A 24,420-nucleotide genomic window follows, 5' to 3' on the forward strand; every position below is an offset into this window, starting at 1 on the left:
TAAAAAAAAAAAAAACTATAATAATGATATTTAATTTACTTGAGCAGCAAAATTAAGACTAAAATAAAATATTAAGACTTGGCAAATATGTTTTTCCTGTTTAAAGCAAACAGGTGGAAAAAAAAAATTACTCAAAATTGAAAAATAAATAAACTTAAATCAAGAAACATTCTCTAAAAACAAGCCTTAATATCTTATGCCTCTTTACATATTTTTAATGAAAATACACATTAACAAAATTATTATTTCCAGTGCATTCATAAAATAATTTTGAACACACATTAAATGTCAGATCTCCCCTTTCATTCATAATTCTCAATTTTTCTCTCTCTACAGCCAGTCAATGCTGATGTCGGACGACTCTCGCCGAGAGACTCTGTCCCGTTATTGGCAGGTCCGTCCTCTCAATCAAGCCTGTCCATCGGGTGTGTTCAGAGTGGGCACTGTGGACACAGGTGTAAGGGAGCACCAGCTCTTACCCTACAGGAACACTCTGCCCTTGCCCATCTTCAAGCCTGCAGAACTGGGCGTCCGCCTGAGCCGGGGAGCCCCACACACCCTGGAAGATCTCCCTCCTGCCCGGGTTCCCGACGGAGCCTGTCCAGACAAGAGACCAGTGGAACAGATCACCAGGGACCTGCCGCCCGTTAAACCCATGCGAATGGAGTTTGCCAAAGCACCCAGAGCCCTGGGCCGATCCATGTCCCAGGAGGCCCAGAGGGGCTGAAAAGCAGGAAGACAAATATGAGTTAAAGACTTTATGGACTTTATTAAATGCAGGATGAGACAGAAGGATTGAGCATGTAGAAACAGGTTTTTAGGGATAGTCAAACAGAACGTTCAGTGAGTGAAACCTCAAATGATGAAATGATGTTCAGGATGGGATAAAGAACATGATGATCTGATAATGATCTTGACGACAAGCATAATGGTTTTGTATGGAAATTTGAGTTGTAAATAGTATTTGCTTGTTTTGTATTGAGAATACAATCAAAACAGCACTTTTTTGGGTTGCCATTAATTAAATGGACACAGGTTCATTCTTGAGCTCATGTTGATGTTTGCTGCATGCCGTCAGGGTTGGTCATGCAAAAATGTAATGTTTAGTAAAAGAGAAAAAAGTTTATTTTTATTAAAACTCAGTTATTTGATAAATAAGAATTGCACTTTATTGACAGATGGTATTTGTTGTTGGAATTATTGATAATCACTTCAATAAAATTTTATTGGGATAAAATCAAAAGTTTTATTTTGTCTTTGAATACAATTAGTGAGGAATTGTTATTGTTACCTTTTGGAGCTTGGAAGGGTTCAGTTTGAGTAGATGTTTTATACCATCATCACTGTCCTCGTCGGAGCTCATTTCCCAGTACATTCCCAGTACATTCAGCATCTGGCTCATATTCGCGATCTTAAACATATTCTCAAAACTATCATTTTCAACATCTTCAAAATCAATATATTGATCGCTGACAGCTTCTTCACCAGATCCACCAAGTGACAATAACGCTAATATTTGATTGTGTTCAGTAGTTCTGCAGTAAACTGCTGAGCCATTTCATGTTTTGCTGATGATATTTCCTATTCTTTTGTTTCTGCCTGCAGTAACTATGAGTGAAATGTCACGTCATCATTATGTATCAGACATTGCACTTATTTAGTTAAAAAAAAGGATTAAATTATTGTTGTGCAGAAAAATATAACACTGTTACACACCTGGGGTCGTTAGCAACCCTATACAATGTTTACAAAAAATTAATGGGAAAACAGGCAGTCTTTTATCATTTTATAAAAAAAATATTGTTATTGTTTATAAAGAATTAATTGAGGAATACTAGAAGGTTGATGTCTAACTTTATGAAATGAATGAGGAGGAGGGTAGTGAATGATGACAAACTAAAAAGAAACAGAAAGAACTTAAATGCTAGTGATAACGATGTGTAGAACTAAATGACAAATCAATTAAAAACCATGACAACAAACTAAGGGAAACACTGCAAACTGAAAAACAAGTCCAAGCGGTGTGTGAGTGTAACTGTGCACGTGCCTGTTTATAATCGTATATGTTTTGAAATTATTATTAATATTAGCAGTTCTCCCAGGGACGTGTTGTGGGATGGGAAATGCAAAGAGGAGGGATGGAATGGAATGTAAAGAGGCAGTCAGGCAAGGGTCAGCTACGGGTTACAGGTATTCCATCATTATAAATCTGCTTGTTTTTGTTTTTTACAGTAATATGTTATGACAGAAAATGACCTAGTCTTCATTGATTTCACAGTGAAAACGTTAATACTACATTTTCAAATCCTGGTGTGTTTTAAAAGGTATTTTCTGCTTTAGAAAAAAAAAAAAGAGAATAATTTACTAATGCAATAAATAAGATTGTTTTATAGATGAAAATCAAATCTAGTCTATATGGAATGACATTATAAGCATTTATTAGTAACTGAGCTCTGTACGGAGTGCTTCAGAAAGAACAGAAGGGTGAAGTGGTGCTGTGACTATGGTACATGCTGTCTGGTTCATCTCCCAGAATGCATTCAGTGAATTAGTGCCAAGAATGTAATCGCCAAGAGGACACTGTCTTGTTTGAATGCTTCTATCTCTCTGTTTTTTTCCATCTATCGCTTCATTTCTCTTTCTGATTTCTCTACCTCACTCTAATTAAAATATATCCTTTTATTCCAGTCATAATCGTGATCATTTGTCTCCACTTGCGCTTTTGTCACACTGACGACTGTTAGATATTTTTAGTTAAACCAACAGAGCCAAAGGACGAGAGACAAACAGAATGAGAGGGAGGAGAGGTGCTGGTGGTGAAGACTGGGGGCTTCTGCGCCCCTTCACTGATCCTTTAATCCTGCATGTTCTCGTTCTTTCTCTTGTCCGTTTTTTCAGCTGCTGCAAATGTCACCACACTCTTCCCCTCATTCCAGCTTTGGAAACTCAGGTTTATGTCTGATTATTTGGATATTACAATGATTGTGAGATGGTTTTGTATGATAGTATGATATGATATTGTAGACCTAAATTAATTTGAAATGTATGCAAAATATACAACTGGAATTAAGATGCGAAAGTTCTGAAAGGTTTTTTTTTTTTTTTTTTTTTTGAGGAACAAAGTTGCAATTATGAGAAATTCAAAATTCAAATTAGAAATTGCCAATTTTGCCGTTCCCGTTGTGCAATGTACAGTTTGCAACAACTGTTTTTAGCTTCTTGCTGGAAAGAGGCTGATGCTTCGGGGCCTCGTACAGCCATAATCCGTCCATGAATGCCTTTCAAGCTCTATAATGAACTAAATTATCAACATTAGTTTGCCCAAGTCTATATAAGTCTTTATCTCATGATTCTAGGAGACACAGATTTGATTGGAGCATCACTGTTCATCCTATCTAATCACCAGCTTGAAGAGCATGTCTGTCCATGTGCTGTTTTGGTTGGGTGGGTTGTCAGCTGATCTTATTTCGACCCCCGTCTGTCTCCTGGAAGCTTATTGGTATGAAGTATCTTTACCATTATGTGCCAGTATCATTAATGTGCTTGAGCTCTCAGATAACCCGCATAACCAATTTGTGTTGTGAGTCATTGCATGGCAACACACACAGAGAGATAAACACTTGTTTAGAGAGTGAGTGCTGTTACGAAGCTTTCAGGATCCCCATGTAAAATGTAAAATGTATTTGTACAATCCAAGAGTGCACAATTTAAAACATATTTTCCTTTCTTTTCAAGTGTTTGTGAGATCATAACAAACAACGTGACGTCTGTTCCTTTAAATAAATGTTCCCCGTGCTTAATACAACTAGGAGACTGTGTGCTTAATAGGAGTGGTGTGGAAGAATTATATTGCATAAGAGGGCAAATCTGATAAAGACACATCAATCATCACAGCAACAGGCTGTACAGACACACACAGCCTGTAATCCACACCAAACACTACAAAATGTTAAGAGTGTGTCTGTAGAGCGTGTCACAAGTGATGACAGTGCACAATTTATGTAAGTAAAAGAGAAAAGACCACAAATTACAAAACACACAGATTCTTCTAACATACACACAAGACTAATAATACATGACTGGCAGTTTAAACCCCAGTCGCTGTGATTTTGCCAAGTAAGACATGTTCCTGGATCAACATCTAAACCTAACCCTATCCATAAGTTATCCCTAAAATCAGATGGAAATGATAGGTGAATAACACTGATGAACCTAACCCTGGTTGTAAGCCTAAACTTCACATAAACTGTAAACTTGTAGGCCTGCCTCAAATGTGATTGGTTGATTGAAATAATATGTTCCTGGATGTTGATCCAGGAACATGTTGAACTTCGTTAAATCATATTCACCAACAACAAAACCCCTTGTGGATTTGAGAGATAAACACACACACACACACACACACACACACACACACACACACACACACCCTCTTGTGGTAAGAGTAGGTATTTCTTCACAGCTGCTGGTCTTGTATTGCACAGCAACCTCTTTAAACTGGTCACATTGTGTAATATGTGTGTGCCAGTATTTAGATACACAGCGCAACCCCAATAATTTCTCCTTTAATCAGCTAATCCTTTATCAATGTGTTTTGCAGTCTCTTTCTGAGAATGAGAATATTTTTACTGACAGTTGGAGATTAGATTAAATGTGCATTTCAAAACAGACCTGGATTGTTTGCTGAAACAAAACAATAAAGGCAGTCTTTTACAAATCACCAGAATCTGAATGCATCCGTCAAATAAAAATATTAAAGTGTCAAGTGCCAACACCAGGCTGAAAAGAATACAAAACAAGAACAAGGAAACTGAATTTTTTAAATACTTTGTTGATGGGTGTAAAATATGTTCTACACAATGTTTGTGATATAACTGACCAATATTAGAGAAATTTTAGATCACAGTGAACTCACACTAAACAGAATGTGAGTTTAACACAATGATATCACAGTATGGTCATACTTCATTATCCAACCCGGTATCACGCTAAAGCGTGTAATACACACGCTGGTCCACAAGCGGATGCGTGTCAATGTCACGCTTTGCCTCCTCTAGGCGTGAAAATGACACGCATGAATGAAGGTTGAGTATCGGTTGAGTATCGGTAGGGGGCGATGATTTCCACAATGCCAACAACTCCCCACGGAGCAAAGAGAGAAGCGATATATTGCATTCTCCAAAATTCCCGCGTCAGGTCGGTCAAAGCCATACATTTTTATTATGGTTCTGTAATTTAAGAAATACTAACGTTGCTGTAGCCTAACGTTATATTTGTGTGTGTGTGTGTGTGTGTACTGTGGGGCTTTTTAATCTATGGTGCTGTTAACGTTACCGTGGTCAATAACGTTAATGGAAATTGATATTAATTGGCTAACGTTAATTAATTAATCACAGAAAGCTGCAATGACTGCATATTATGTTATATTAACATTATAAAAAGTTGTTATGGTCGATGGGAAGTAACTTGATGATGATGATGATGATAATATGCGCGAATTTCGATCCTGAAATATCGATAGGCCTAAACGTTACTGATGTTGTATCTATTCTAATCTAAAGGATCTATCCACACATACAAAATATCGATCCTAAGGTGTTTTTTTAAAAACCAGTAATTTTATTTATTTAGCACGAATTTATTTTATTTAGAAAGTATGCATTAAATTGATTAAACGTGACAGTAAAGGCTTTTACATTGTTACACAAATATATATATTTCATGTAAATGCTGTCCTAATAATTATGATGCTGAAAATTCAGCTTTGATCACAGGAATAAATTACATTTTAACATATTCAAATGGAAAACAGATCGCCTGTTTTAAATTGCAATAATATTTTACAATATTTGTTTTTACAAATATTTACTGTATTTTTTATCAAATAAATGCAGCCTTGGTAAGCAGATTAGACTTCTTTCAACATTAAACATCTTACCGACCCCAAACTTTTGAAAAGTAACATGTAACATTTTCTATAATTATGCTAGTTTGTGCAATTAAATTTATTTTGATTGATCGTTAAAGTTCAAATGGATTGTGTTATGTTCTGTAATTGTTGTTAATAAATCTGTCAGAAGAAAATGTGCAAAATTTTACCTATTGGGTACAACAGTGGCAGTCCTTTAAAAATTAACAATGGTTTTACTACGGTAACCATACACACACGACTAATTACAGGTGCATCAAGAGCACAAATCACAAATTATTTTAGAGGTCGTGAAAATGTATTCATAATTAGCATATTAATGATGCATTCACCATCTCATATATCACGACACACTGCTTCTGTTCATGAATGCAGTTTACATGCTAAATATGCATTGTGCAATAACAGAATCACAGTTATCTTCTTTATTTTGTTACAGTTCTGCGTCTATAATATGACAAATCCATGAAGCCTTGCTGCAAGAGAATTAACTATGTTTTTGTTCCCCTTTGTCCAACAGCTCCTGTTTTTACCCACCATCCTTCCCTGTTACCGCCACCTGTATCTCTTTATAAGAAAACCAACGGCTCTTTTAAGAGCCACTCCTAATACTCCTCTTACTACCTCTCTCTCTCACACACTCTCTCTATTTCTAATTCACTCACTCACTCACTCACTCTCTCTCTCTCTCTCTCTCTCTCTCTCTCTCTCTCTCTCTCTCTCTCTCAATTTCTTTCTCCTAAAGCTTCACTGTCTTCAAGTAAGTATTGTTACCCTATTCTTTATTTTTCTTTCACATTACTCTCTCTCTCACTTTCCAAAACATTTTTAAAAATGTAGTTTTTAATTTGCAAAAGTTTTACCTATTGGGGTACAACAACACTGGCAGCCCTTTAAAAAAATTAACAATGGTTTTACTACGGTAACCATACACACGACTAATTACAGGTGCAGTGAGTGCTCAAATCACAAATTATTTTAGAGGTCATGAAAATGTATTCACCTCATATATCAACCCAAAGTGCATGCTTTTAAAAGTAAAAAGTATTGGTATCAGCGTTATTGAACCCTTTATTTACTTGGTATCGGATCAATACCAAATTTTGCAGTATCCAGTGTACTTTCTGTTCTGTGGTGTGCAATCTCACTATCTCTTTCTCATATTTTATGCAGTCCTATAACAAGCTGTCATTAATAACATTGTCACATTGTCTTCCTCTCTTCCAGAAGCCTGGTGTCTTCAAGTAAGTATTGATTTTTTTATTATTTAAATCTCGTCCTGCTTTGTTTGTTTGAAAGAAGTACTTCTCAAAATCTTTTTGTGTCTTTGTCACTCTCTCTCTTTATCTATGATAGAAATGCCAGGCCAAGGGTCAACAAGGAGAAATTGTATGGTTTGCCATACAGAAATGAATGTGGCCTGCAAAACTTGCAACACATGCAAGGAAGAACAGCCACATAAGCTGAGGCTAAAAAAAAAACTAAAAAAATTTGATCAGAAGAGGGAGAGCTGGGTGGATATGCAGAAAAAAAATCGGACCACCTCTCATATCCAGGATGAAGCTGTGTTGTTGGTATGCGATTGCTTTCATTGTTTTTATACAGGTTACGCAGGTTATTTTCCAAATGTTGCTATATATATTTTCAAATAATACATGTTACTTTGTATGTATGTGTCTTTGTATTTTTAGCTTGAAAAATTGCAGGCACTGGGTTTAAGGGGGGTTTTACTTTTGTCTAAGCCTGGAAAAAAGCCGAATGCTTGGGTGTCTGAGGTTTTGGCACCCCGCTGTCAGCTGAATGTGACATCACATACATGCCTCGAAAGAATTAAGGGCCTGTATGATATTGTTATTCAAGGTAAGAATATTCTGTTATTTTATTTTTTTAAATGTCCTGTATTTGATGCTGTCACAGGTAAGGCTGTGGTTGCCTTCTCTTGACTAATAGATCATTCAGATTATCATTGATGGTTTTCGCTTACAATTAAAACTGGTCCTAGCAGAGTAACTTCACGATAGCCTATATTTTATTATTTGTTTGTTTATAAAGAACTATGACATTGAATTGGAAGACAAGGTAATTAGCCATGCTATAATTTTAATTACAAAATTCCAGTAGAAAAAAATGGCACAATTGGTCAACCACCAGACTAACTCAAACATCCATCACATGTCTTAAGAACATTCACCTATTAAATCAATACTGCTTGGTAGAAGTAGTTTGGTAGAACAGCACTTGTTAGGTCTATACACATCTCTTTTTGCTACTACGGCTGCAACCAACGATTATTTCTACTGTCGTTTTTTTTCCCTTAAATTAATCGATTAGATGTTTGTTCTATAAAATGACGTAAATTTGTGAAAAAGGTTGATCAATGTTTAATAATTCTGTACTTCTACAATGTAGGCTGGACCACACAAGTTGCTGCAGAACAACTTAATGAACCTTCATCAGCAGCCCCAGTTGAACCCCCAGCAGGACCACCAATGGTCACACCAGATCAACAGGAAACAGTGGCCCTGCTTAATCCCCCAACAGCTCTAATGGGACCCCCAGCAGCACTTATTGAACCACCGAAGTCCCCAATTGGACAGTCAGTGTCCCTTTTAGCACCCTCAGTACAACCACAGCTATCCCAGAACCTGGGGAAAAGACCCCACTCCCCAGAAGAACCTTCAGAAGCCTCCCCAGTTTCTCTTGAAAAAGGTAAGCAAAATTGAAATTGTATTGAAAATAAGTTGTAAGCCCCACAAAACCATTCTCTTACTTTGTGTAATGTGAAACTAAACAAATTCAGAGTCCAGAAACATTTATTATTATTATAATCCTAAAAAAAAATTACACAACTGTTTTCAACATTGATAATAATAATAAATTACACAGTGTGTCCGTGAGCAAGGCAGTGAAGGCACTTTACTCCAGGGGCTCCAGAGGGATTGTCCCTGTAAGTGCACTGTAAGTTGCTTTGGATAAATCGGAAAAAAAAATATATATATATATATGAGTGTTTATTGAGCATCAAATCATCATATTAGAATGATTTCTGAAGGATCATGTGACACTGAAGACTGGAGTAATGATGCTGAAAATGCAGCTTTGATCACAGGAATAAATTACGTTTAAAAATGTAATCAAATAGAGAACAGTTCTTTTAAATTGTAAAAATATTTCACAATATTACTGTATTTGCTGTATTTTGAATCAAATAAATCCTTGGAGCCTTGGAGACCGGAAGTCTTCTTTTAAAACATTAAAAAATCTAACCGTTCTAATGATTTTGGCCACCACTGTACAGTATATACATTTTAAAACGATTATATGATTAGAACCTCTCAAATTCCATGAACTGCTGCTGTTGTCATTACTTCATTACTTCAATAATGCCTGTGTTTGCCCATATTTAGGACATTGTTTGGGTGTTTTGGTGTTTTCCTATTCATGGTCCACAATATATTGAATTACTATCGTTATTGCAATATCTCCTTGTGCAATATCATAGGAAAATGTTGCAGAAAGTATGCAATATTTTGTTTATTTTGTGGAGAGAGGCGTCCATGGATTCGATTTAAAGCCCAATTGGTCCACACAGGTCCACTACGCGAACATCCCAGCTAGAAATGTTTTGTTCTAAAAACGTTCTGAGAACATTACCATGAAGTTCTAATAATGTTTTCAGCGGGTAGTTTTATTTTGGTTCCCAGAATGTTCTCCTAAAACGTACAAAGCAAAAACTCCAGTGATAAAAAGTTAATGAGATAATTAAGTGATGAATTGAGTGATGATTGAGCATTATTGAAGACACCTGATGTTAACAAGCAGAATCACTGAAGGAGAAAATCACTATTTTTAAGTCACCATTATGGAGAATAGTGTTTGTTTTAGTTGGGCTCTTGACCCTTACATTTTTCACTTAAAATTTTGTTTGGCTGGTGTAAGGACACTCTTACACGTTATAACTGGCAGATGAACAAAGAGAAAAAGTGATCAGATGTTGTTGGTTATGTTTTGACATAATCATCACTTGACCTGAATCACAAAACTCATTTAGAGTCTAATCTCTGACATAGATTTATATTGTTGATTACAGCATCACTGTGATTCTAAAAAATGAGATCCAGAATGTTCAATATAATCCGAAGTATTTCTTAAAAGTTGTTTTGATTTAAAAAAAAAAATATATATATATATATTTTTTTAGGCACAAACATACATCAAGATTGAGTGTATGAATCTCAACAATGGTGGCAAACAAAATAAATAAGACAATCCAGATCATAATTTATTCATACTGCAATGCATGGTGGGAGCCATGAATGGGTTTTGATTGGTGGCACCAAGAATGTAAATGAAATGTAAATGAAATGAAATGTAAATGAGTTTAGTGATTCAGGTCAATTGATGATTATGTCAAAACATAACCAACACCACCTGATCACCTTTTCTCTTTGTTCATCTGACTGATATAACTTGGTTACAACAGCCAGACAAAATTTAAAGTCAATAGTTTAAGGGTCAAGAGCCCAACTAAAGCTAACACGGACCACCATAATGGTGACTTAAAATTAGATTTTCTCCTTTGGTGATTCTGCTTGTTAACATCAGGTGTCTTCAATAATACTTAGGCTAATCATCACACAATTAATAACTTAATTATCTCATTAATTTTAACACTCTTCAGTGTTCATTTAACACTCATATTTTAACACTTTAACCCTTTGAGTGTGGATCAGATAAACTCTTCTGAGAACGTTCCCTGCTAGCTGGGATACCCTATAGAACACCACATGATGAGTGTGGCTCTGGGAGACAATGAAAAAATGGAAATTGGAGGCGAAAAATATCAGCAATGGGGCCAATCAACTTTTGTGTTTTTACATATGTTGAAGAATGTCTAAATTAATATCGTTATCACAATATTCATGATCAATATTCCAATATCACATTTTGTCAATTTCGTGCAACCCTAATTCCCATAGACACTTTGATGGAAATTGATTTGCAAGATCAACTTGTCTATTCAAGGTTATAAAGTTGTGGAATGATAGGCTATTTTCAGCTGTGATTACTTCACTGTGATGACATTATTCCAAACTGATTGTACAAGTCCTTCAGCGGCTTTAGCCTGCTAATGGCAGAACCTGGTTATCCTTAAAGGAATAATTCACCCATAATGCATAATTTATGTATCAAGTGCTCACTGTGTGCTGCCTTCAATTCCTGAAACAAAGTTTTAGTTGTTCATGGAAAGACATTTTGACAAATAAAGCCAAGTCTTCATTATAAACTGTGCTTAAATATTTTTTTTACATATTTTAAATGTTTCCCTGTGTTTAACAGATGAAGTTGTGGAAGGAGGCTGCCCTGCTCCCACTACTGTGCGGCCAAATAAAAGGAAAGGTGTGTTGATGTACTGCTTGTCCAGCTTTCTGTATAGGAGTGTGGACTGAATGCCACAAAATTGATGAGTATGAGCTGCAGTATCTAGCTACAGTCTTATTGCAATTATCTGGCAACATAATAGCATACATAGTCAGAAAGTAAAATACATGTTAATATTTGGATTTTAAAACCATTCATGTACATAATAAACATCTAGATATTTGTACTCAGATCTCTAATATGTTCTGAAAAACCTACAATAAAGTCTGGAATTTTGAAATGTGTAGGAAACCTGGTTGTATTATTCGAAATGGGTCTGTCTAAAGAGCACTTTTTAAAGCACTTTCTAAAGGTCTCTCTCTCACCTTAGAAAAACATTTTGACAAATAAAGCCCAGTCTTCATTATAAACTGGTTGACATGGATGCAACATTTTGCACATTTAAAAAAAAATATTTTTATTTTTTTTACATATTTTAAATGTTTCTCTGTATTTAACAGATGAAGGTGTGGAAGGAGGCTGCCCTGCTCCCGCTACTGTGCGGCCAAATAAAAGGAAAGGTGTGTTGATGTACAGTACTGTGTGTAAATCCATACATTGGGATTGATATTAATTGTTGTGAGTCTTCATGAAGGCTGTATTTGCATTTGTAAGTGGCTGTGGCCTATTAGGTTTGGCCAATGTCCAAATGCATATGTTCATTTGTTTATTTAACAGTAGGGCTTGAACAACTAATCAAAATCTTACTGAAATCGCAATATGGCCTACTGCAATTTTCAAATCATAGGAGGTGCAATATTTGTTAAAGGCAAAATTTGTGTTAAAATACCGTTTTGAATTAAATATTGTGCTGCTGCAGAGATGTCCTGGCCTTCACATCATATTCTACAGCTCTTTGTTAGATTCAAATCCTTGCAAAAATATTTTTTTTCCTTTCAGAATGCCCACATACAGTGACAGGGAGCCAGGATTATTACCCTGTGAAGAGGGTTGCCAGATACAGAGTTATCAAGGTTAAATACCACTAAAACACTATACAGGTTACATAATGTTCTTTTATTGGTGTAATGGTCTTGAAAAATTATTGGTGATTGGTATAACTGCTAAACATAGCAAATATTTGAAACTGAAAAAGTCTCACTATTTTTAGGGCCAAAAATGGAAGCAAGTGGAGTGGGAGCCATGCAAACTCTGGTAAGTACGACTTCTCATGGGTAACACATAGCCAATTAATTTTAACATGCACAAACTATTGACATATGTTAGGTAACCCCACTAAAACACAGCTATTGGAAAACGGCTACAGGGGTCTTAATGTGTGTCTTTGTGTCTACAGTTCATCTGCAGAACCAAAACATCTAATTGCATATTTCCTTATTGTGTTACAGTGGAAAGAAGTGGCCATTGGAGTGGGTGGCGGATATGGACACTTGTTAGTGCTCCCATCAGGTGCCCAAGAAGGTGCTGGAGCACTGTTAGGTTTTTTTTGTTTGTTTTGTTTTTTGCAATAGTTTGTCTTTCTTTCTTTCTTTCTTTCTTTCTTTCTTTCTTTCTTTCTTTCTTTCTTTCTTTCTTTCTTTCTTTCTTTCTTTCTTTCTTTCTTTTTTACTGTTGTGAATATAAACGCTTCTTGCGACTGGACCCTTTCATTGCCTCTTTCGGGTGTATTTCATTTTGCACTTTGTATTGGGTATTAATACTTTCATGTTTTGCACTCCAATTATTTTCAGTTTTGAGTGGCTTTAGTTATGATTTGTCGTTGTTTACTGTGCTTTCATCAATAAAACATTGAGGAATTAATTGGTTCTTTATTTTCAGATACACTATTTATTGAATTGTACACTTCATTATATGAGCATCCAAGACAACATAAAATATATATGGGAATTTATTCAGAGAATAGTTTTATAAAAAAAAAATAAAAAAAATAAACATTCGTAGCTTTTGGTCCTTAACTTTTCTCTATATAGAAACCATACTGTCTCTCCTATGAATAATACATGATGTCCTGTCAGTGTTGGGCTATTGAAACATATCAATCATCCACACTAATTATTTGATCACATATTTTGCCTACACATTTCATCTGTCAAACAATGGAAATGCCTTTGCATACAGCACCATGATTCTAAATGGCAACCTGTTATACAACTATACAAAGCTTTTTTGCATAAAGATTGACAAATTTGGGAAATAACAAAAAAATGTTTTAAATATATGTAAAACTACATTACATAATGTGTTGATTAATCGTACCATAATTAAAAATAATGTGAACTGTTGTCCTACCAAACACATTGTGAAGTTTTGTTCAATAAAAATGGTTTTAAAAGTGTGCCGGTGACCTCATAAAGCATTGTACATATGTGTTGTGTCATTATGACATACAGTTTGTGATTTTACTTTGTCCTGGATGGAGCTGTCCCTGGATTCCCCTTCCTCTTCAGATGGCACTGTTATTACCAACAGTGTATAGATTACTGCAAACAGATGTCTTTCATTAACAAGGTAATGTACAGGAATATATTTATAATCTTCTTAGCAATTACATTACAATTACTATTGTAATCAAATTATCTTTACTTCAGTTACTTGAGCACTGGACTTTTGAAAGATATCATGAGAGCTGAGGTGTCTTTTGGTCAAGGACCAGGTTTAATTTTTTTTTTTTTTTTTTTTGTAAAACTGACCCTGAATCAGACCTCATGATTTGGTATCTTGCTCTGCTTGTGGTATAGGCTGGAGTGAGATTTCAAAGTAACACAAAAGTAATTAGTAAATCTAATTACTGTATTGCTCTTGGAGATATGGGAAGTGTAATAATGACATATGTACGGTAAATTAGATGACGATTGTCTATGTAGCCACTTAGCCATATGACCACAGCATAAAAACACTTAATTATGAACTATAAAAGTATGGAATGGGAGGATGGACACTGGATATCTATAATGATTTTTAATGTAACTCACCTCTGTATTTTAATTCATATTGAATCAGATCACTCTGAAACACTTTTTTATCAGGTTAGGGTTTGTGAAAAAGAAACGTTCCAAGAGGCCCACAGTGACATCTGTGATTCAAATAAGTCAAAATAAACATTTCATTAATGAATTTGCCTACTGTGTCCAACAAATATATTTTAATTAACATTTATACATTAGACCACTTCATGTGCCTTTGAAATGCATGCATGACACAAGGGCTGAGTGGGCAGAGTGAAATTTTTTATTTTGTCATATGATTAAACCAAACACATCACTGGAAAGGTCTTGATCAGCCGAGTAACAGCATTGCAATCTGAAGGCTGTAGCTGGCTCCTGCTTTGAAATATTGACCTCTGAACTTTGCCATTGATGCATGTTGTGAGTCTTATAATTCAGCAACTGAATGGGCTACAATGATGAAACCAACTGTTATATAAAGCTCTTGAACTCTTCCATCATGAGGGCTACCGTTTGGTGCGATCACCAATAGGGGACATCACCAAAAATTGTAAAAATTGAATCTCACCTAGTTATTATTTATAATTTAAAATTTTGACCAAACTACTGTGTTTCACATCAACCCATACCCATGAGTGCACTCTCAGTTTTATACTCCAGACATCCATTTACATGTTTTAGTAATTTACAAAACAGAACTACAATTCCCTGTTGCAGCAGATTACAACGTGATAGACCACCCGTTAAATATGTAGTTCTTCTGGTTGGCAAACTAGGGTTGTAAGTAAGTAGGGTTTCAAAAAGAACTATAGTATAAAGTAAATTCCTAACAGACATGCTACTGCAAAAGCATAATACGTGTTGTATTAATTCAGACAAAAAAACATCTTCTTAAGGTTATTATTATTGGCTAAAATTGCTTGTTTGGGAGATTCATACTAGTTGCTAAGGTAACCGTGATTGCGCAGGCGCGTAGCCTGACCACAGAAACGGAAGTAAAAAAAAAAGTGTTAGGGAAAGAAATATGAACTGATATTGCCAACAAATAATTTAAAAATATGTCATCCTTTATTAAAATTTGTGTTTTCATGTTGAAATCCAGGCACTAGATGCTAGGGGCGTTTTCGTTGACATTTTGGAGAGGCAGGGTAGGCTACACTCTGGACTGGTCGCCAGTCCATCACACAACCACTCACACTCCCATTCACACCTAGAGCAATTGTAGAGTCTCCAATGAACCTATTCTATTCGTTTTCTTAAGGTTAAATATTTTAAACTAATGTTTTTATACAGAAAATAATGATAAAAAATAACACTATTTACATAGCACTTTTTTTTTTCTCCCATGTAAAGAACAAAGTGATATGTGATACAAAGACCACAAGGACATTCATACATAAATATATGCGAGTAAAAAATGGTAGACATGAATTAAAGCAAATAGCCTATAATTGTAAGCTGATATTTACATGTTGTCTAGTGTTAATTCTTGTATCCAGAGTGAAGTTATGCAGCAGGATAATGAATAACTTATCTTATTTATGGCTATAATTTACTAATTAATTAATACAACACATAACTGTATGCCTACTTGACAATTAGCATGTGAAAATTTTATTTTGTGCGATTACACACCCTGTGTAATATACCCTGTGTACAACTGGCATACAATGTTAAGATAAAAATGAAAAATCAGTAATTTAACATCTTATTTTTAAAAAATCAAAACAACAGCTCAGCATGAACTAGTTTGCATCCATGTACAACATCGTTTTATAGTTACCTGAAGTAATGCCATGGCAAATTAGTTTCTTTTGTTGGCAAGATCAGCAGCAATAACAACAGGAAATACTACTATGGGTATTGATCAGTCATTTCTGGAAAGTATTTAATGTAGTGACATGTACAGTAAATGGTTCATTCCAAAAGTATTATTATTATTTATTTTTTATCACTGTGAATAAAACAATCAAACTATTACATCAATTTAAGTGTAACATTTTTGTACAGTAAAGGTCATTATGTTGACAAGATGAGATGGGCAAAGCTTGGGGAAGTCACCATTGTAAGAGGCTGGAGTCATTCGCAAGCTCTAGCACCACAGTTGACAGTAGAAATAGTCCATGTAACATCGGAGGTGAAATTTAAAAACCGACCTGCTGTTTGTGAACTGAGGTAACAATAGCCCAAAATAAAAGCACTGTATTAGACATTCATTACACTTCAAAAAGTTTTTTGTTTTTCTTGAAACACACCTGCAGTCCAGTCATAATTGACATGCAGTCTAAATGCATCCGACCAGTTAAAGGGATACTCCACTTTTTTTGGAAATAGGCTCATTTTACAACTCCCCCAGAGTTAAACAGTTGAGTTTTACCGTTTTCGAATCCATTCAGCCGAACTCCGGGTCTGGCGGTACCACTTTTAGCATAGCTTAGCATAGATCATTGAATCAGACAGGACCATTAGCATCTCTCTCAAAAAAATGACCAAAGAGTTTCGATATTTTTCCTATTTAAAACTTGACCCTTCTGTAGTTACATCGTGTACTAAGAGATGCTAATGGTCTTGTCCGATTCAATGATCTATGTTTAGCTTAGCATAGATTAATTTTTAACAAAAATTAATTTTTGTAAAATGAGCCTATTTCCAAAAAAAGTGGAGTATCCCTTTAAGAAGCACTCATTTACACTGCTTCAAAATCACTGTCATCTGAACTCTCAAAATCAACTTCTTCATGGTCCTCTGGTATCTCCTCGGGCCCATCCTCCAGCAGAGAAGCAGCATTTGGTCCTAAAGCCAGGCTGTAACTTGAGCATACGACTTGGAACTTCTCCTCTACATCTGCAAGCCTTTTCTGAAGAAGACACAAGAGCCCGCGATGACCCTCTTCACTTAAACTGCCTAGAAGGAAAAATTAAAAGCGAGGTATGACAATACTTCCATTGTTGTTGAGCTATTCATTAACTGACTTTACTAAAGAACTACAAACCATTTAGATCCAGCCACAAGGAATCCATAATGTAACACTTGAGGATCTCAAAATGAGTGAGGTTATAGGATCCACAAAAGCATTACAGCAAGAATGTAATAAAAGTTAGCTTCTTACCACTGTTTCTGCAAGAAGACATTTCTGATATCATTGTCCTAATGTTTCTAGCCAGCTCTCTGAGATAGGTGCAGTGCTGTCTCATCTCCCTCATCACAATGATCTTTTCCTCTTGAAGCCGCACTTTTGACATGAACACATCAAAAATCTTCTTCTTGGTGAGGATGTTGCTGGATTCTGAAGTCACACAAATAACATCCCTTCAATACAAATTTGACCTGTACAGTCTAAACAGCAGGCAAAACCCAAGTAGTGTATGAACATCCCATATACTGGTGCAGAGTGCAAAAATGAAATAGAAATTTAATCAGATAAAACATGGCATATGTTTACAGTAGCATATTCAACATATCATTAGTTTGCTTAATCACACAGACAGACACACACAGACAGACACACACACACACACACACACACACACAGACACACACACAGACACACACACAGACACACACACACAGCCATGTTTATGTGATTTGTGAGGACATTCCATAGGCGTAATGGTTTTTATACTGTACAAACTGTATATTCTATCCCCTTACACTGCCCCTATCCCTAAACCTACCCATCACAGGAAACATTCTGCATTTTTACATTAAAAAAAAACACTGCTTAGTATGTTTTTAAAGCCATTTGAAAAATGAGGACACCCAAAATGTCCTCATATATCACCTATTTTCCCGAGTGTCCTCATTTGCAAGTGTGTTATCATAAAAATGTCCTCAGTTGTCATGAAAACAAACTCACAGACACACACACACACACACACACTTAGAGAGAAATTGCTACTTACCACTGCTGTGCACTTCCCACGGCCATATTAGACTGTCTCCCCCCACGGAGAAACCGCTCTCCACCTTCTCCTCAACGATGCGTTCCTCATCTGGCACCTGCTCATTGTAGAGCTTGATTGTTTGCAGGAGTTTTCTCTTCTCTTCCCACAATTTTCTTCGACGCAAGTGTCGAATTTTGTTGCTGTCTAAATTTTTTTAAAAACACAGAAAACATGATGCACAAGCATATGTATACAGATATCAGAAAGTTACATGAAATACTTATAACTGACTTAAGAATTAATACATCAAAATGAAAAAAAAAAATCAAATGACTTAAAAGGCATAATAATAGGCCTAATATCTGTAAAATTAAAAAGAAGACATTTTAAAATTAAGGACCTAAAAACACTATAATACAAAAACAATCCACATAAGACATCTGCAAGTAATAAAAAAGACACAAATATTAGATGAGTTTTCAACATACCAGTGTGATTATAAAGGCTGGCTTTTTTTTGATGAACACCAAGAAACATTTGTTCAATTGATTTCTGAAGGTTATGTTGGTCATCACATCTGGTACCTACAGAATCTTAAAGCAACAACAATAATACAATTTTATTATGATGTCTTTCAAGTTCAAGTTCAAGTTCATTTAGAGCCCCAAATCACATCACTGTTAACAGTGTCAAAGGAGTTTACAAGCCCACAAGTTTATAGCAAACAAAAACAGGACAACGCCCCCTTACTTAATCCTTATGCATGGCAAAGATTCTCACTTATACAATTGCAGTATTAGTAAACTACTTAGAAGAATGTCCATAAAATACTGTACCATCAGTAGCCCATTGTCTGACATCATGTACCCACTGATGCACGATGTTCTCAGGACACCCCAGTTCACTGCTCAAATCCTCCAGTTTCTGAGACTCAGCCTCAGCCTTTTTCAAAGTCTGGTGTAAAAAAAAAGATTTTTGACTTTCCAATCTTAAAAAGTGAGGAAAGTCATGAAAGGCTTAGTATACATAACTCAGACATAACATAATACCTTGATGTATCTGCTGGATAGTGCAAGATGAAGGCCTTCCCACTTCCGTCGGTTCCACCCAATAGCATGGACAGTTAGCATGTCATTCCTGGCTTTAAACAACAGAATGATGTGATGGAGGAAAGAACCATTAATGCTCATGGTATTGCAGTTCATCCACGCATTGACAATTTATTTTTAATTTAAGAGAGATGTAATGCAGTTTTATTAATGTACTATATTAGAATATTTACAGCTGTATATTTGCTATGTTATATAATATTTGTAATCTCAGTACGAAGTATTAGACAGTTAGAATAAAAAGACAGGTTTCCTAAAATAATATAAATCAGCAATAATTACCAGATTTTGTCATGTACTTGGTTGTGAGGGCACAACGAGACAGGTAGCTGTTGACCATTTCGACCTCCTCCCCTGCAGTTGTGCCAGCACCTTCCTGATTTTTGCCACTCCAGATTATCTTACAAATCAGCATGGCACTTAAATTATAGTCATATACAGTGTATTATATAAGTAATTATTATTATTTATTTTTTTTAATGGTAAGATAAAGAATATGCAGTACCTCACACTTGGTTGAATGAGCCTTGGCATGCATGACAGAAAGGAATGGTCTCATCTGCAGTAAAGGTCTGAGTTCCAACATGGAGACTGCCAACTTCTCAAGGTAAGGCCAATACTTGCAAGCAATATCTGTGCAATAGAACTGTCCGTTTGTGGCTGCTTGGAGCTCCTTCTGCAGGTACAGCGGATAAGCAAATATTTCCCCCCTGTACATGTTAAGAGCCTTGAGTAGCACTCCATGTCTGCAAACAACCACCTCAAGGCCCTCTTCATCCAGTTTACTTGCTCTTCTGGCCGTTTCACGTGCAGCAGACCACTGACTGGCTCCACAGATCCCTTTGCCGGCAGTCTGCGACACAATAATTCTGGTTAAAACTGAAAGTTGCTATTTTTTCTAACTAGTTACTTCATCCATCAGGATGAGTCAGGTTACATCACACCAACTGGCATCTTTATAATGATCGGTGACAATAAAGGTTTACTTTCAAACTACTACTAAAGAGGAGCTTCAGAAAATGCATCTTCTACTTTCTCTACTCTACAAACTGCAGAGATAGTCACTAGTATAGTCGCATGACAGAGATAGTCGCATGACAAACTGCATGCATAGTCACTATCTCTTGCAGAGATCTGCTATTACATAATTAATGACTAAACTAGCCACTTTGGATGCCACCACACCTACCATATCTAATTTAAACCTCAACACAAGATTGCTTGAAAGAGTGCATCATGCTCAAAGTGCTAGTAACAAACTAAGTGTATTATATAAGCTTACACCAACTAGGGATACATTATCTATTTAATAAAACAACAATCATACATTGCAAATTTTGGATATAAATCAAAGGTGCAAAAAACTACATATTTTACTAACACTTTTCATTTTACTCCTGATCTCGTCAACAAAATGGTGTACATCAGTGTCCTTGGCAATGAAGGTGCCATCAAAATAGGGTTCCTCTGACCTTGATAGAATAAGAAAAAAATATATGTTCAGTGTCAGACATTATATGTTCTGATAATTTTTAGGGCTGTGAAAAGATTAATCGCGATTAATCTTTTCACAGCCCTAATAATTTTACATGAAGTAAAACAACTACAAGTGTAAAACAACTAACCCTTTTGACTGCCGAAATCGGTACACTTTTCTGTTGCCATCTGCACAAAGAGCAAGCATGTTGGGTGTACATGCCGGGCAGGTGAAGTGCTCTACACTGGCCATTTTTTCACACTCGTACTGGCAGAATGTGTATTCCATGAAGCTTCTTTGGAATACGTCTCCATGTATTTTCCCAGCCTGTACATTTGATTAGTAAAGAGTAAAATGAAATAGCTACACTAATATTCTCTCATCTCTACTTGAGGCAACTTTGATCTACACTGATCTTACCCTTCCAAAGAGACAGGTCCTCCTCTCCAACATCCGCAAAAAACCTTGTCTCGATAATCCTGGTGCAACAGTTTTCATTTCTTCAAATGAACTGAAGACATCTACCGAAAACAGCGTGTCAGCATTCACAGATGCCGGCCAATACCCACTGCTTATTAGGTCGCTCATGTCAGGTGTCCAATGTGCCAGACATAATCTGCACAGCAAGTTTGGCAAGTGCAAATCATACCGACCTAAAATCAAAAAGTAGAACATTGTAACACACAAAGGGACAAGAATAAATAAAAATATAAACCATAATTCATACCATTTATGCAAACCAAAATGATTGCTCTGCCAGCTGATTCTGTGACGTTTGAAGGGTCGCAAGTACATAACTGGACAGGTCTCACTGTAGGCAATAAACATACTGAAAAGAGAAGTGAAATAATTAGTGAGAAAGCATTAAAAATATGTCCAATTAAGATAATAAAAGTAAAAAAATTAAATAGAATAAAACTTTAATCACTTTACCAAAAAGGTTCAGAACACTACCTTGATTGACCAGTGTATATTTGCCATCTTTTTGTACACAGCACACTGTTGGCTCAATGGGCTTGTAAATTCCCTCAATGCAGGACTCCCTGTTATGGAGGGTGAGTTTTTTGTGTACGTATATGTCACAATCCATACACAGCCACTCTTGGGGCATGCAGTCTCTGCAGCGAATGACGGCAGGAGATGTGCAGTGGCTGCAGTTATTTTCTGGAGCCACATTGCAGGACAGCAAGCAGTTGATGTGATGGGACCTTGCTTTCCGCCACTCATCTTGGGCTACAGATTGGCGCAAGCACCATGATGTGGATGTTGAAGGACACTTGCTGGTGCCTTGAACATCTCCTGAGGTCAGAATGTCCTGCAGTTTCTGCATCTCACTGTCTAAAAGACAGAAATAAGAAAATAATCATTCCTTTCATGCTTATTGCTAACTTGCTTAATTACAGTAAGGTCAGGTGTCATCTTACCAAATGAGTGTTGAGAGCAGTTTGATTGGGTAACTGTGGGAACCTCCTCAGATGACTCAAAAGGAGTAGTGCCCTCACTGCCAACAACGGAATCAACTGAAAAGATTGGTAGAAAGGAACGAGATAACAATTTTCATGTCTTACAAGCATATAATACAGTGTTCATTAGTGACTTAAGGCTATAATAGGCTAATTGACATGTCTGACAATTCCATTAATCTCTAAAAGTTTTTTTCCCTCATTATCTGGACATAATCTTGAACTGTTAGCAGCTTGAACCTGACACTGATTGCTTCACTTCCACTTAATTTCTTTGGAATTGCTTAGCATTACAGTGAAGTCAATAACATAAGTAACACATCCATCACCATGTTGTGTTTCTGATGGCACAGTTTAACATACAGTATTCAAAGGAAAATTATTAAAAACCGGAAACAGAAATCCTAAGTTTTACCATGGAAAAAAATAAAGGAAAAAGCTGTGCACTGGAAGCCCCACAGTTTGGTGGTCTATGTTTCAAAAGTGACACAAAACCATATTTATGTTACCTAACAAATAGCAAGCTAAATTCTGTATACAATGGGCACAAGTTATATTTAGTTAAGAAAGATTGGGTGGGTAATCACAAAAAATCCTGGAAGACATGGATTACCTGTAGCTGAAGCACGTTTTCGTGTCTCTCCACTTCTGCTTCTTTTTAGCAGTGGACGTCCTTCAGCATCTCTCTCCACCCATCGGACATTAAATTTACTGCCTTTAGCAGATGTTGCTTTGCCCGTTGCTTCCTTTGCCTTGCATGACAGAAAGTGAGCATAGTATGATAACACTGAAATACAGCCAACTCTTGAGCAGTTCATTCAAATTTTGCACTCCAATTCCCACTCTTTAGTATTATTACCAATACTGGAAGATCACTGTCTCAAAAAAAAACACTTACTTTGGTTTGAGCAAGAAGCATGTCTGCAATGAAAATAGCATCATCTGCTCTCCCTCTGTCTTGCTGAGCAGCCATTTCAAAGATACTATACTGGAAAGGAAGATAAAAACACGGTCAGACAAAAAGAATTGAGGACAGAGTATAGACTATATAAAACTACATTTCTAAAAATGTTTTGGACAGTGAGAGAGAGAGTAATGTGAAAGAAAAATAAAGAATAGAGTAACAATACTTACTTCAAGACAGTGAAGCTTTAGAAGAAAGAAATTGAGAGAGAGAGAGAGAGAGAGAGAGTGAGTGAGTGAATTAGAAATAGAGAAAGTGTGTGAGAGAGAGAGGTAGTAAGAGGAGTATAGGAGTGGCTCTTAAAAGAGCCGTTGGTTTTCTTATAAAGAGATACAGGTGGCGGTAACAGGGAAGGATGGTGGGTAAAAACAGGAGCTGTTGGACAAAGGGGAACAAAAACATAGTTAATTCTCTTGCAGCAAGGCTTCATGGATTTGTCATATTATAAAGTAGTATAAAGTAGTAAAACCATTGTTAATTTTTAAAGGACTGCCACTGTTGTACCCAATAGGTAAAACTTTTGCACATTTTCTTCTGACAGATTTATTAACAACAATTACAGAACATAACACAATCCATTTGAACTTTAACGATCAATCAAAATAAAAGGCTGCATTTATTTGATAAAAAATACAGTAAATATTTGTAAAAACAAATATTGTAAAATATTATTGCAATTTAAAACAGGCGATCTGTTTTCCATTTGAATATGTTAAAATGTAATTTATTCCTGTGATCAAAGCTGAATTTTCAGCATCATAATTATTAGGACAGCATTTACATGAAATATATATATTTGTGTAACAATGTAAAAGCCTTTACTGTCACGTTTAATCAATTTAATGCATACTTTCTAAATAAAATAAATTCGTGCTAAATAAATAAAATTACTGGTTTTTAAAAAAACACCTTAGGATCGATATTTTGTATGTGTGGATAGATCCTTTAGATTAGAATAGATACAACATCAGTAACGTTTAGGCCTATCGATATTTCAGGATCGAAATTCGCGCATATTATCATCATCATCATCATCAAGTTACTTCCCATCGACCATAACAACTTTTTATAATGTTAATATAACATAATATGCAGTCATTGCAGCTTTCTGTGATTAATTAATTAACGTTAGCCAATTAATATCAATTTCCATTAACGTTATTGACCACGGTAACGTTAACAGCACCATAGATTAAAAAGCCCCACAGTACACACACACACACACACAAATATAACGTTAGGCTACAGCAACGTTAGTATTTCTTAA

The 24,420-nt window shown here is 35.8% G+C and overlaps 3 protein-coding genes across 8 annotated transcripts in view; 2 read left to right on the forward strand and 1 right to left on the reverse strand.

The window, feature by feature from the left end:
• tcap (titin-cap (telethonin)) overlaps window positions 1–2,681 on the forward strand; it is a 5,923-nt gene extending 3,242 nt beyond the window's left edge. The window contains exon 4 of the mRNA XM_084087424.1: window positions 337–2,681. Coding sequence (XP_083943550.1) covers window positions 337–727 — 391 coding nt within the window. The 3' untranslated portion in view covers window positions 728–2,681. The remainder of the gene's footprint in view (window positions 1–336) is intronic.
• A 2,303-nt stretch (window positions 2,682–4,984) lies between these two features.
• Window positions 4,985–14,641, forward strand: LOC311066311 (uncharacterized protein). 6 transcript variants are annotated; one of them, XM_084087436.1, is made up of 10 exons: window positions 4,985–6,689; window positions 7,157–7,173; window positions 7,286–7,503; window positions 7,621–7,789; window positions 8,339–8,638; window positions 11,270–11,329; window positions 11,812–11,871; window positions 12,251–12,324; window positions 12,462–12,503; window positions 12,690–14,641. In XM_084087436.1, exons 3-10 carry the CDS (start codon window positions 7,288–7,290, stop codon window positions 13,101–13,103), a joined length of 1,335 nt encoding a protein of 444 aa, XP_083943562.1. In that variant the 5' UTR covers window positions 4,985–6,689; window positions 7,157–7,173; window positions 7,286–7,287; the 3' UTR covers window positions 13,104–14,641. The 6 variants fall into 6 exon arrangements, 5 of the variants coding, with proteins under 5 accessions (XP_083943562.1, XP_083943564.1, XP_083943565.1 ...); XM_084087438.1 differs by lacking the exon at window positions 7,157–7,173 and having other exon boundaries at window positions 4,999–6,693; window positions 12,462–12,505; window positions 12,700–14,641; XM_084087439.1 differs by lacking the exon at window positions 4,985–6,689 and having other exon boundaries at window positions 6,750–7,173; window positions 12,462–12,505; window positions 12,700–14,641.
• A 1,203-nt stretch (window positions 14,642–15,844) lies between these two features.
• Window positions 15,845–24,360, reverse strand: LOC311067690 (uncharacterized protein). Its single transcript, XM_084089708.1, has 17 exons — window positions 23,324–24,360; window positions 23,088–23,177; window positions 22,803–22,941; window positions 22,151–22,246; window positions 21,681–22,064; window positions 21,454–21,555; window positions 21,147–21,379; window positions 20,875–21,053; window positions 20,631–20,721; window positions 19,755–20,102; window positions 19,532–19,649; window positions 19,190–19,281; window positions 18,977–19,094; window positions 18,629–18,733; window positions 18,159–18,344; window positions 17,366–17,542; window positions 15,845–17,160 (listed from the first exon to the last, which is right to left on the reverse strand). The coding sequence occupies exons 2-17, from the start codon at window positions 23,160–23,162 to the stop codon at window positions 16,943–16,945; spliced, it is 2,661 nt and encodes an 886-aa protein (XP_083945834.1). The 5' UTR covers window positions 23,163–23,177; window positions 23,324–24,360; the 3' UTR covers window positions 15,845–16,942.
• Window positions 24,361–24,420: the final 60 nt, after the last annotated feature.

This window comes from Abramis brama (assembly GCF_963993115.1).
Source record: "Abramis brama genome assembly, chromosome: 1".
Lineage (NCBI taxonomy): Eukaryota > Metazoa > Chordata > Actinopteri > Cypriniformes > Leuciscidae > Abramis > Abramis brama.

Coding starts and splice junctions, on each gene's coding strand:
- LOC311066311 (XM_084087435.1), top strand. CDS start 7,279: ATGATAGAAATGCCAGGCCAAGGGTCAACAAGGAGAAATTGTATGGTT. Junction 11,872..12,250: donor GCGGCCAAATAAAAGGAAAG/GTGTGTTGATGT, acceptor TTTTCCTTTCAG/AATGCCCACATACAGTGACA. Junction 12,504..12,689: donor AGTGGGAGCCATGCAAACTC/TGGTAAGTACGA, acceptor ATATTTCCTTAT/TGTGTTACAGTGGAAAGAAG.
- LOC311067690 (XM_084089708.1), bottom strand. CDS start 23,162: ATGGCTGCTCAGCAAGACAGAGGGAGAGCAGATGATGCTATTTTCATT. Junction 21,556..21,680: donor ATATACACTGGTCAATCAAG/GTAGTGTTCTGA, acceptor TTCTCTTTTCAG/TATGTTTATTGCCTACAGTG. Junction 21,054..21,146: donor GGACCTGTCTCTTTGGAAGG/GTAAGATCAGTG, acceptor TCAAATGTACAG/GCTGGGAAAATACATGGAGA.